The sequence below is a fragment of the Borostomias antarcticus genome (assembly GCF_949987555.1).
Source record: "Borostomias antarcticus genome assembly, chromosome: 13".
Lineage (NCBI taxonomy): Eukaryota > Metazoa > Chordata > Actinopteri > Stomiiformes > Stomiidae > Borostomias > Borostomias antarcticus.
The window spans coordinates 24874936-24887435 of NC_140246.1; the positions used below are offsets into that span (position 1 = coordinate 24874936).

The 12500-nt window shown below is 49.5% G+C and overlaps 1 protein-coding gene across 1 annotated transcript in view; it reads left to right on the forward strand.

Annotated features, from left to right (window-relative positions):
* The window catches only part of LOC311317059 (pleckstrin homology domain-containing family A member 5-like), a gene marked incomplete at both ends in the record, with an annotated part of 275859 nt that overhangs the window by 246475 nt on the left and 16884 nt on the right, over positions 1 to 12500 (forward strand). The window contains one exon of the mRNA XM_084448057.1: positions 11478 to 11558. Within this exon, the coding sequence (XP_084304183.1) occupies positions 11478 to 11558 (81 nt within the window). The remainder of the gene's footprint in view (positions 1 to 11477; positions 11559 to 12500) is intronic.

The window sequence follows — 12500 nt, forward strand, 5'->3', positions numbered from 1 at the left end:
CTCTCCTCAGTAGAATCTCTCCTCAGTAGAATCTCTCCTCAGTAGAATCTCCCCTCAGTAGAGTCTCTCCTCAGTAGAGTCTCTCCTCAGTAGAATCTCCCCTCAGTAGAATCTCTCCTCAGTAGAGTCTCTCCTCAGTAGAATCTCTCCTCAGTAGAGTCTCTCCTCAGTAGAGTCTCTCCTCAGTAGAATCTCCCCTCAGTAGAGTCTCTCCTCAGTAGAATCTCTCCTCAGTAGAATCTCTCCTCAGTAGAATCTCTCCTCAGTAGAATCTCCCCTCAGTAGAATCTCTCCTCAGTAGAATCTCTCCTCAGTAGAATCTCCCCTCAGTAGAATCTCTCCTCAGTAGAATCTCTCCTCAGTAGAGTCTCTCCTCAGTAGAATCTCTCCTCAGTAGAATCTCCCCTCAGTAGAATCTCCCCTCAGTATCTGCTGTCCTCCAGCATTCATGAGGGCTGCAGCTAGGTGTTACCTATCTGAGTGTGAGGTTACCTCTCTGAGTGTGAGGTTAGATCTCTGAGTGTGAGGTTACCTCTCTGAGTGTGAGGTTAGATCTCTGAGTGTGAGGTTAGATCTCTGAGTGTGAGGTTACCTCTCTGAGTGTGAGGTTAGATCTCTGAGTGTGAGGTTACCTCTCTGAGTGTGAGGTTAGATCTCTGAGTGTGAGGTTAGATCTCTGAGTGTGAGGTTACCTCTCTGAGTGTGAGGTTAGATCTCTGAGTGTGAGGTTAGATCTCTGAGTGTGAGGTTAGATCTCTGAGTGTGAGGTTACCTCTCTGAGTGTGAGGTTAGATCTCTGAGTGTGAGGTTAGATCTCTGAGTGTGAGGTTACCTCTCTGAGTGTGAGGTTAGATCTCTGAGTGTGAGGTTACCTCTCTGAGTGTGAGGTTAGATCTCTGAGTGTGAGGTTAGATCTCTGAGTGTGAGGTTACCTCTCTGAGTGTGAGGTTAGATCTCTGAGTGTGAGGTTACCTCTCTGAGTGTGAGGTTAGATCTCTGAGTGTGAGGTTAGATCTCTGAGTGTGAGGTTAGATCTCTGAGTGTGAGGTTACCTCTCTGAGTGTGAGGTTATATCTCTGAGTGTGAGGTTACCTCTCTGAGTGTGAGGTTAGATCTCTGAGTGTGAGGTTACCTCTCTGAGTGTGAGGTTAGATCTCTGAGTGTGAGGTTAGATCTCTGAGTGTGAGGTTAGATCTCTGAGTGTGAGGTTAGATCTCTGAGTGTGAGGTTACCTCTCTGAGTGTGAGGTTAGATATCTGAGTGTGAGGTTAGATCTCTGAGTGTGAGGTTACCTCTCTGAGTGTGAGGTTAGATCTCTGAGTGTGAGGTTAGATCTCTGAGTGTGAGGTTAGATCGCTGAGTGTGAGGTTACCTCTCTGAGTGTGAGGTTAGATCTCTGAGTGTGAGGTTAGATCTCTGAGTGTGAGGTTACCTCTCTGAGTGTGAGGTTAGATCTCTGAGTGTGAGGTTACCTCTCTGAGTGTGAGGTTAGATCTCTGAGTGTGAGGTTAGATCTCTGAGTGTGAGGTTACCTCTCTGAGTGTGAGGTTAGATCTCTGAGTGTGAGGTTACCTCTCTGAGTGTGAGGTTAGATCTCTGAGTGTGAGGTTACCTCTCTGAGTGTGAGGTTACCTCTCTGAGTGTGAGGTTAGATCTCTGAGTGTGAGGTTAGATCTCTGAGTGTGAGGTTACCTCTCTGAGTGTGAGGTTACCTCTCTGAGTGTGAGGTTAGATCTCTGAGTGTGAGGTTAGATCTCTGAGTGTGAGGTTAGATCTCTGAGTGTGAGGTTACCTCTCTGAGTGTGAGGTTACCTCTCTGAGTGTGAGGTTAGATCTCTGAGTGTGAGGTTACCTCTCTGAGTGTGAGGTTAGATCTCTGAGTGTGAGGTTAGATCTCTGAGTGTGAGGTTACCTCTCTGAGTGTGAGGTTACCTCTCTGAGTGTGAGGTTAGATCTCTGAGTGTGAGGTTACCTCTCTGAGTGTGAGGTTACCTCTCTGAGTGTGAGGTTACCTCTCTGAGTGTGAGGTTAGATCTCTGAGTATGAGGTTAGATCTCTGAGTGTGAGGTTACCTCTCTGAGTGTGAGGTTAGATCTCTGAGTGTGAGGTTAGATCTCTGAGTGTGAGGTTAGATCTCTGAGTGTGAGGTTACCTCTCTGAGTGTGAGGTTAGATCTCTGAGTGTGAGGTTACCTCTCTGAGTGTGAGGTTAGATCTCTGAGTGTGAGGTTAGATCTCTGAGTGTGAGGTTACCTCTCTGAGTGTGAGGTTACCTCTCTGAGTGTGAGGTTACCTCTCTGAGTGTGAGGTTAGATCTCTGAGTGTGAGGTTAGATCTCTGAGTGTGAGGTTAGATCTCTGAGTGTGAGGTTAGATCTCTGAGTGTGAGGTTACCTCTCTGAGTGTGAGGTTACCTCTCTGAGTGTGAGGTTACCTCTCTGAGTGTGAGGTTACCTCTCTGAGTGTGAGGTTAGATCTCTGAGTGTGAGGTTACCTCTCTGAGTGTGAGGTTAGATCTCTGAGTGTGAGGTTACCTCTCTGAGTGTGAGGTTAGATCTCTGAGTGTGAGGTTAGATCTCTGAGTGTGAGGTTAGATCTCTGAGTGTGAGGTTAGATCTCTGAGTGTGAGGTTACCTCTCTGAGTGTGAGGTTAGATCTCTGAGTGTGAGGTTAGATCTCTGAGTGTGAGGTTAGATCTCTGAGTGTGAGGTTACCTCTCTGAGTGTGAGGTTAGATCTCTGAGTGTGAGGTTAGATCTCTGAGTGTGAGTTTAGATCTCTGAGTGTGAGGTTACCTCTCTGAGTGTGAGGTTACCTCTCTGAGTGTGAGGTTAGATCTCTGAGTGTGAGGTTAGATCTCTGAGTGTGAGGTTAGATCTCTGAGTGTGAGGTTAGATCTCTGAGTGTGAGGTTAGATCTCTGAGTGTGAGGTTAGATCTCTGAGTGTGAGGTTAGATCTCTGAGTGTGAGGTTACCTCTCTGAGTGTGAGGTTAGATCTCTAAGTGTGAGGTTACCTCTCTGAGTGTGAGGTTACCTCTCTGAGTGTGAGGTTACCTCTCTGAGTGTGAGGTTACCTCTCTGAGTGTGAGGTTAGATCTCTGAGTGTGAGGTTACCTCTCTGAGTGTGAGGTTAGATTTCTGAGTGTGAGGTTACCTCTCTGAGTGTGAGGTTAGATCTCTGAGTGTGAGGTTAGATCTCTGAGTGTGAGGTTACCTCTCTGAGTGTGAGGTTACCTCTCTGAGTGTGAGGTTACCTCTCTGAGTGTGAGGTTAGATCTCTGAGTGTGAGGTTAGATCTCTGAGTGTGAGGTTACCTCTCTGAGTGTGAGGTTAGATCTCTGAGTGTGAGGTTACCTCTCTGAGTGTGAGGTTACCTCTCTGAGTGTGAGGTTAGATCTCTGAGTGTGAGGTTACCTCTCTGAGTGTGAGGTTACCTCTCTGAGTGTGAGGTTACCTCTCTGAGTGTGAGGTTAGCTATCTGAGTGTGAGGTTAGATCTCTGAGTGTGAGGTTACCTCTCTGAGTGTGAGGTTAGATCTCTGAGTGTGAGGTTAGCTCTCTGAGTGTGAGGTTAGATCTCTGAGTGTGAGGTTACCTCTCTGAGTGTGAGGTTACCTCTCTGAGTGTGAGGTTAGATCTCTGAGTGTGAGGTTACCTCTCTGAGTGTGAGGTTAGATCTCTGAGTGTGAGGTTACCTCTCTGAGTGTGAGGTTACCTCTCTGAGTGTGAGGTTACCTCTCTGAGTGTGAGGTTACCTCTCTGAGTGTGAGGTTACCTCTCTGAGTGTGAGGTTAGATCTCTGAGTGTGAGGTTAGATCTCTGAGTGTGAGGTTACCTCTCTGAGTGTGAGGTTACCTCTCTGAGTGTGAGGTTACCTCTCTGAGTGTGAGGTTAGATCTCTGAGTGTGAGGTTACCTCTCTGAGTGTGAGGTTACCTCTCTGAGTGTGAGGTTACCTCTCTGAGTGTGAGGTTAGATCTCTGAGTGTGAGGTTACCTCTCTGAGTGTGAGGTTAGATCTCTGAGTGTGAGGTTAGATCTCTGAGTGTGAGGTTAGATCTCTGAGTGTGAGGTTACCTCTCTGAGTGTGAGGTTAGATCTCTGAGTGTGAGGTTAGATCTCTGAGTGTGAGGTTAGATCTCTGAGTGTGAGGTTAGATCTCTGAGTGTGAGGTTAGATCTCTGAGTGTGAGGTTAGATCTCTGAGTGTGAGGTTAGATCTCTGAGTGTGAGGTTAGATCTCTGAGTGTGAGGTTAGATCTCTGAGTGTGAGGTTACCTCTCTGAGTGTGAGGTTAGATCTCTGAGTGTGAGGTTACCTCTCTGAGTGTGAGGTTACCTCTCTGAGTGTGAGGTTACCTCTCTGAGTGTGAGGTTAGATCTCTGAGTGTGAGGTTACCTCTCTGAGTGTGAGGTTACCTCTCTGAGTGTGAGGTTAGATCTCTGAGTGTGAGGTTAGCTCTCTGAGTGTGAGGTTAGATCTCTGAGTGTGAGGTTAGATCTCTGAGTGTGAGGTTACCTCTCTGAGTGTGAGGTTACCTCTCTGAGTGTGAGGTTACCTCTCTGAGTGTGAGGTTACCTCTCTGAGTGTGAGGTTACCTCTCTGAGTGTGAGGTTAGATCTCTGAGTGTGAGGTTACCTCTCTGAGTGTGAGGTTACCTCTCTAAGTGTGAGGTTAGATCTCTGAGTGTGAGGTTACCTCTCTGAGTGTGAGGTTAGATCTCTGAGTGTGAGGTTACCTCTCTGAGTGTGAGGTTACCTCTCTGAGTGTGAGGTTAGATCTCTGAGTGTGAGGTTACCTCTCTGAGTGTGAGGTTACCTCTCTGAGTGTGAGGTTACCTCTCTAAGTGTGAGGTTAGATCTCTGAGTGTGAGGTTACCTCTCTGAGTGTGAGTTTAGATCTCTGAGTGTGAGGGTTAGCTCTTTGGGTGTGAATGTTAACTCTCTGAGTATGAGGTTAGCTTCTTCTTCTTCGTTGTGCAGGTTAGGTGTTGTGTTCTCCTCTCCTCCCCAGGCTCGGGGGCCGAGGGGCTATCCTTTTACCACCCCGAGCCTAGGTGAGGGGTCACCGGGGCTATATATCCGGGCACACCTCCAGGAGCCATGTCACTGTTTCATCATCCAAAACCGTCAGGCCATACATTCCATTTGGTGTCCGGTATGTCGGACAGTCCTGGATGACGTGGTCTGTGGTTTGTTCCTCAGTGCCACACTCACACGCCGCACAGGATACCAAGCCTTATCTGTGCATCGATGAGCGGAAGTGTCCAACGCCAGTCCAGAGGCGATTAAGCCTCACCCACACCGATCTGAGTAAATCCATCTCGGGAGGGGAAGGACCAGCGGCCGGGATGAAATCACGGAGTCTGGAGGTTTTTGCCTCCCACTCCGCATGCCAGATGTGGTCCACCCATCCTGCCTCGCTGATGTTAAGGTCTCTGCATTGCTGCAGGAGATCCCATGTGGCAGGCACAAAAGGGTGCCTATCGTGGAGCAGGTGGTTAGGCTCCACGGCCCGGCAGGCGAGATGTGCTGTGGTTCCTGTGCGGCGGAGGCCAGCGGGCTGGATGCCTGCGAGGATGGAAGGTTGTCCACAGGAGTGGGACGCAGGCATCCTGTCACGATGCGCAAGGCTTCATTGATAGGCGGATCGATGAGGCGGGAGTGAGCGCTGCAACACCACACCGGTGCTCAATATCCACTGGTGGAGTAGACCAGGTCTAGGGCTGGAGGAGTAGACCAGGTCTAGGGCTGGAGGAGTAGACCAGGTCTAGGGCTGGAGGAGTAGACCAGGTCTAGGGCTGGAGGAGTAGACCAGGTCTAGGGCTGGTGGAGTAGACCAGGTCTAGGGCTGGTGGAGTAGACCAGGTCTAGGGCTGGAGGAGTAGACCAGGTCTAGGGCTGGAGGAGTAGACCAGGTCTAGGGCTGGAGGAGTAGACCAGGTCTAGGGCTGGAGGAGTAGACCAGGTCTAGGGCTGGAGGAGTAGACCAGGTCTAGGGCTGGAGGAGTAGACCAGGTCTAGGGCTGGAGGAGTAGACCAGGTATAGGGCTGGAGGAGTAGACCAGGTCTAGGGCTGGAGGAGTAGACCAGGTCTAGGGCTGGAGGAGTAGACCAGGTCTAGGGCTGGAGGAGTAGACCAGGTCTAGGGCTGGAGGAGTAGACCAGGTCTAGGGCTGGAGGAGTAGACCAGGTCTAGGGCTGGAGGAGTAGACCAGGTCTAGGGCTAGAGGAGTAGACCAGGTCTAGGGCTGCTGTACGCAGTGTACGTGTTTTTGCGCCGGCAGCCCAGCCTGATCGGACCAGTCGCCTCATCAACGCCACACGAGCTGTTAACTTCCTGGCAGTGACTTGAGGTGTCGGCGGAACGTGAGCGACCTGTCCCAATGTCACGCCGGGATAGGTTGGTTCGGCGCTGCATGGCAGGAGTGTTCCGTCGATGTTCACTCAGAGCTCACGTTTGGCTTCCTTGTTGTTAAGGTGGAAGGCAGCGTCTCTTTGCCTCGCTGAGCTTTAATCTCCATTTCCGGAGGTATGCCGCTAGTGTCTGCATGTCCTGGCTCAAGGTCTCCTCCACGGCCTGCCAGTCTCCAGCTGAGTACACTAGCCCAAGGTCGTCTGCGTAGGCATACTTCCTGGAGACTGTGATCGGCAGGTCATAGGTGTAGATGTTATAAAGTAGGGGGGTCAGGACAGATCCCTGAGGGACGCCGTTCTTAAGGTGTCACAACCTGCTTCGCTGTCCGCTTTCGGTGGTGAGGGTGAAGCTGCGGTTTCGGACAAGCTCCATGATCATCTTGACCATGTGCCTGTCCGGCAGCAGGCAGAGCAGCTTGCAGGTGAGGCAGCAGGCGGAGCAGCTTGCAGGTGAGGCAGCAGGCGGAGCAGCTTGCAGGTGAGGCAGCAGGCGGAGCAGCTTGCAGGTGAGGCAGCAGGCGGAGCAGCTTGCAGGTGAGGCAGCAGGCGGAGCAGCTTGCAGGTGAGGCCGCGGGGTCATACGGTGTCGTAGGCAGCCGTCAGGTCTGTAAAGACGGCTCCGGCCTTCTTTTTAGCCGAGAAGCTGTCCTCCATGTCTTGAGTCATCAGAGTGACTTGATCTACGGTGGATCTCCCGCATCGGAGTATGAAGTTAGCTCTCTGAGTGGGAGTGGCAGTGTGCTGGCCAGACCAGGCTTTGTAAAGCTGTTGTAAGCGGCATCACTAACACATCAATAATCCTGAACGATAGAAGCTAACGTTTCCTCCAGCAGAGTTTTTACCCTGGTCGGATGCCTTTGCATTTTTCAGAATGTAATGAGAAAGAGCAGAAATATACTTTTCTCAGGGATGGGAGAAACCTCAAAGACAAGTCACATGTATAACTAAAAGACTAAAAGAATTTGAATTGAAGACCACGATTCATGTTCCAAAACACTGAAAAACAGACCGCAGTGTTCATCAGTAAAGAAAGCCTTCTAAAAGGACAAGTGACACCAGCTCTAACAATGCTGGAGAAAAAGAGGCACTCCTTTTTTTCACTCACTCACTCACACACTCACACACTCTCACACACACACACACACACACAGACCAGAGAACCAGGGGAGCCGTCCACAGTGGAGAGGTCAGAGGTCAAAGGTCAGAGGAGGAGGAGCCCGGATGTTCTGGTCTGGAGAGTGCAGACGTCGTCCTGACCGTAAAGGGGAGCTCATTCCACCACGCTGGCCCAGATCAGAGGAGATGGCGGTCCAATCAGAGGAGGGCTCAGCGTGTGTTCAGACCAGTGTGTGTTGGTGTGTGGTGCTCTCTTTGAAAGGGGCACAGTCACACTTTTTTCAGTTGATACTATGTGGATTAAATGCTTAAATTATGTGGGTAGGCCTTTTAAAAATTGCAGTCTGTGTGTCTGTTTCCTTACACGGAAGATGGAATTGCAGAAATTGCAGAAACCAGTGAAGCCTGGAAGTCAACACCCTGCTACTGTCCGGGTTAGGGCTAGGGTTAGGGCTACTGTCCAGGTTAGGGCTAGGGCTAGGGCTACTGTCCAGGTTAGGGCTAGGGCTAGGGCTACTGTCCAGGTTAGGGCTAGGGCTAGGGCTACTGTCCAGGTTAGGGTTAGGGTTAGGGCTACTGTCCGGGTTAGGGCTAGGGTTAGGGCTACTGTCCAGGTTAGGGTTAGGGTTAGGGCTACTGTCCGGGTTAGGGCTAGGGTTAGGGCTACTGTCCAGGTTAGGGTTAGGGCTACTGTCGAGGTTAGGGCTAGGGTTAGGGTTAGGGCTAGGGCTACTGTCCAGGTTAGGGCTAGGGTTAGGGTTAGGGCTACTGTCCAGGTTAGGGCTAGGGTTAGGGTTAGGGCTAGGGCTACTGTCCAGGTTAGGGCTAGGGCTAGGGCTACTGTCCAGGTTAGGGCTAGGGTTAGGGTAAGGGCTAGGGCTACTGTCCAGGTTAGGGTTAGGGTTAGGGCTACTGTCGAGGTTAGGGCTAGGGTTAGGGCTAGGGCTACTGTCCAGGTTAGGGTTAGGGTTAGGGCTACTGTCGAGGTTAGGGCTAGGGTTAGGGTTAGGGCTAGGGCTACTGTCCAGGTTAGGGCTAGGGTTAGGGCTACTGTCCAGGTTAGGGCTAGGGTTAGGGTTAGGGCTAGGGCTACTGTCCAGGTTAGGGCTAGGGCTAGGGCTACTGTCCAGGTTAGGGTAAGGGCTAGGGCTACTGTCCAGGTTAGGGTTAGGGTTAGGGCTACTGTCGAGGTTAGGGCTAGGGTTAGGGTTAGGGCTAGGGCTACTGTCCAGGTTAGGGCTAGGGTTAGGGTTAGGGCTAGGGCTACTGTCCAGGTTAGGGCTAGGGTTAGGGTTAGGGCTAGGGCTACTGTCCAGGTTAGGGCTAGGGCTAGGGCTACTGTCCAGGTTAGGGTAAGGGCTAGGGCTACTGTCCAGGTTAGGGTTAGGGTTAGGGCTACTGTCGAGGTTAGGGCTAGGGTTAGGGCTAGGGCTACTGTCCAGGTTAGGGCTAGGGCTAGGGTTAGGGCTAGGGCTACTGTCCAGGTTAGGGCTAGGGTTAGGGTTAGGGCTAGGGCTACTGTCCAGGTTAGGGCTAGGGTTAGGGTTAGGGCTAGGGCTACTGTCCAGGGGCCTCATTTATAAACGTTGCGTAAGTACAAAAGCGTGCGTAACCCATGCTGAGCAACTTTCTACGCAACTTTCGGTATTTATAAAATACGAGCTGAGCGATAAGTTGGCGGAAGGTGTGCGTAACTCTACGCACACTTCGACCCTCCTTTAACTACGATAAGCACGTTTCTGGAGAAAGGGGAAAACGCGACTCCGATGGCAGAGAGATGAAACTCGGGAAAGTCTGAGAAACGCATGACATATTGAATAATAAATACATCGGTCACTGCAAGAAACCCTCCAATGTGTCACACAGTTTAAACGGAATCAATCGCTACCGTAGCCTAATCACGAAATAATGTCGGCATTGCTTTGGATGTGTCTGTGAATTGACCCATTTGTGTCATAATATAATGTTATGTTGTAGGCCTATTCATTTATGGGCTATCCCGAGAAGCATCACAGGCAGTAGCCTATGAATAAAAGCCACATTACGTTGATAACACAACACGACACGAGCCTATAGGCTTATCATAGTAATGATTCCGTATGTCGATAGCCTACAACTATAAGGCCTATACCGCACCAAACAAATGTTGCATTCGGCGTTGAAGTATATTTATTCAGTTAATCATTTATTTAGTTAATTATTCGTATGTTTAATTATCCACCTATTTATTCGTTAATGTATTTATGTTGTATTTATAGCCTATATTTGATTAGGCTTTTATGTAAACCCGAATGACCACTGAGGCAAGCCGCAATTACAATGATGTTGAGCGGTGAATGGAAATGTCCTACTTGAGGCAACTGTAGGCTACATTAGGCTATATTGTACATCATCATATATCCTCATATTGTCTTATGATTGTCATGTAGCAGGCATACGAGGAATGTGGGCGTAAAAACGCATGTCATCCCAATGCTCACATGCCGCTTTGGTAGAATTAGCTGTGCGCAAAACAGCGCATGGAGGTGATGCGTCTCCAAGTTGTAAGAACACAAGGGAACAAGTTAGATTATTAATTTGCCGAATCGTCATGTGTGTAGCAATAATTACCCTTTATAGAATCACATGAAACTCATCCATGGACCCCATATATTTACAAGACCTCGATACAGGCACTGATATAGCTGGATTATAGTAGGCCATAACGCACGGGGCCTTGGATATGCCGGGACTTGGCACAGATGTTCTAATATGTGCTTGGCTATCCCGCAACATCCATTAGAACACGCAGCTTCTATATGCCTACAGAATGTTTTGAGAAAGTATGTGAAATGCATGATATCCCGGAAAATACGCAAATTGGATGCTGCAAAGAACCCTCAGATCTGTCGTATAGTTAAATAGGGGATACTTGCCTTAAGTAGTCACTATAGGCCTACATGTTTGCATTGTTATGGATGTCATTGTAAATTGACCCCTTTATACGTTGATAAGTTAGGCATTTTATTCATGGGCCACCCTGTAAAGCATTAGATTACGTGCAATATAGATCCAAACCCCATTACCCATGCAACAACACTATAGGCTTATAATGATTATCAGTTTGGATATAAGCAGCCACCTAATAAGGCCTACCGCACTAAACGCATGCCAATATAGCCTGCATGATAGATAATTCATTATCTAACAGACCACTCAGGCCTAACAGGTGCTCTTATCAGTCGTGCACATGTGAAATCATCGTTCCGAAAAGATACTTTTGCGGCGTCTCTACCTCGTTGACCAATACCTCCACCTCGCATCGGTAAAATGTATCTTTCTCTTTCTGCCTTTTGCACTCGGCTCCATTGTCGTTGCATATGTATTAGGGGCGTATCACTGACCATTTATAGGCAATTGTGGGCGTTAATTGGGGTGTGATCAGAACGCGCGTTCACGTGCGCCAAGTTAAGTGTTGATTGTGATTTATAAAGGGCAGCTGGCGTAGGCGTGCCTGAGTGAACATGGGTTGTGATACGCAGCGTTTTATAAATCGGTGATTTTTTGTGCGTATATTTTAGTAATCACTTAGCTAAGCTAACTTAGTTACGTGGATTCTACGCAATGTTTATAAATGAGGCCCCAGGCCGGCCGAACCTTCCCCATGGGGCCTTAATCTTAGGAGAGGCCAGTTCCCATGGTTACTGCATTATTCATAGGTAATTATAAAATGATGAAATGGTGATTATTAAAATGAGGCTTTTAGTAGAGGGTAGTCGAGGACAGGGTTTCTATGGTTACTGCATTATTAAGCATATGAGACCCAGTCAGAATGTGCTGAGTCAGCAGCCATAAGCCCTGCGTCTAGTTCACATTTCACACTCAGTTCACAAATGGACACTGGTCTCACTAACTCATGATGTTGTTGTTGTTGTTGTTGTTGTTGTTGCTCGCGCCCTGGCCGTGGGCCAGATGAAGGACAACGAGCCGGTAATCTTCATGATTCACACTATGATAGAGAACTCTGCCCCCAGGCCGCAACTCTACCAGCAAGTAAGACACGCCATGACCTCACTAAGCTCCGCCCACCACCCATCCACTCATCACCTCTCCTGCTTGTCTTATCACTTATCACTCTGGATGTGGTCAGTTGGTCGGTCGGTCAGTGAGTCGGAGTCCCGCCCCCTGTTGTCATCACGGCATTGTTTACACTGTTTACCTGGTAGTGGTGGTGGTGTTGTTGTTTACATCTCCCCCGTGGCTGTTGTCGTCCTGCGCCAGGTTGGTCTGATGATGGCAGCACGGCCGTTGCTGTGATGCTGCATTGCCATAGTGATATCCATCCCTCACCTCCTGCCTCTCTCTTCCTTCACTCCCCCCTCTCTCTCTCTCTCTCCCTCTCTCTCTCTCTATCTCCCCCCCGTTTCTCCCCCCTCCTCTTCCTCCTCTCTCAGTTGCCCCCAGGGTGTTATTGTCTCTGCGCTCACCTGGGTGTATTATTTTGTTTCTTTGTTACAAAGCAGGATTACACAAAAACTACCCGAGTGATTTTCATGAGACTCGGTGGAGGGGTGTAGCATGGGCCAACTTACAACCCACTACATTTTGGAGTGGATCAGAATCGCTGGGCGGATAAATTAGTTAAAAGAAAACTCAATTTGACCTTTGACCTACTTGGGCCAATCTTCTTTCAGCTCATCCTTACTTCCTGCGCTAGGGTCAGCGTGCTGCCCGGTGGCCGGGGGTCAAGGCTGTGCTCTAGTGATGCATCCTTACTTCCTGTGCTTTCCATCCTTACTTTCCTTCCTCCTCCTCCCCCCCCCCCCCTCCATTTCCCAGCAGCTCAGTCATCCATCAGCGTGGGTGTTGCTGGCTGATAAGGATACTTATGCTGTCCTTCACCAGTAGAGGGTGCTGATGTGACTGAGTCAGTCATCTGGGGAAATAGTTGGCCAATGAGCATGCATGGAGAGCTCCGCCCCTTCATCTGCTCTC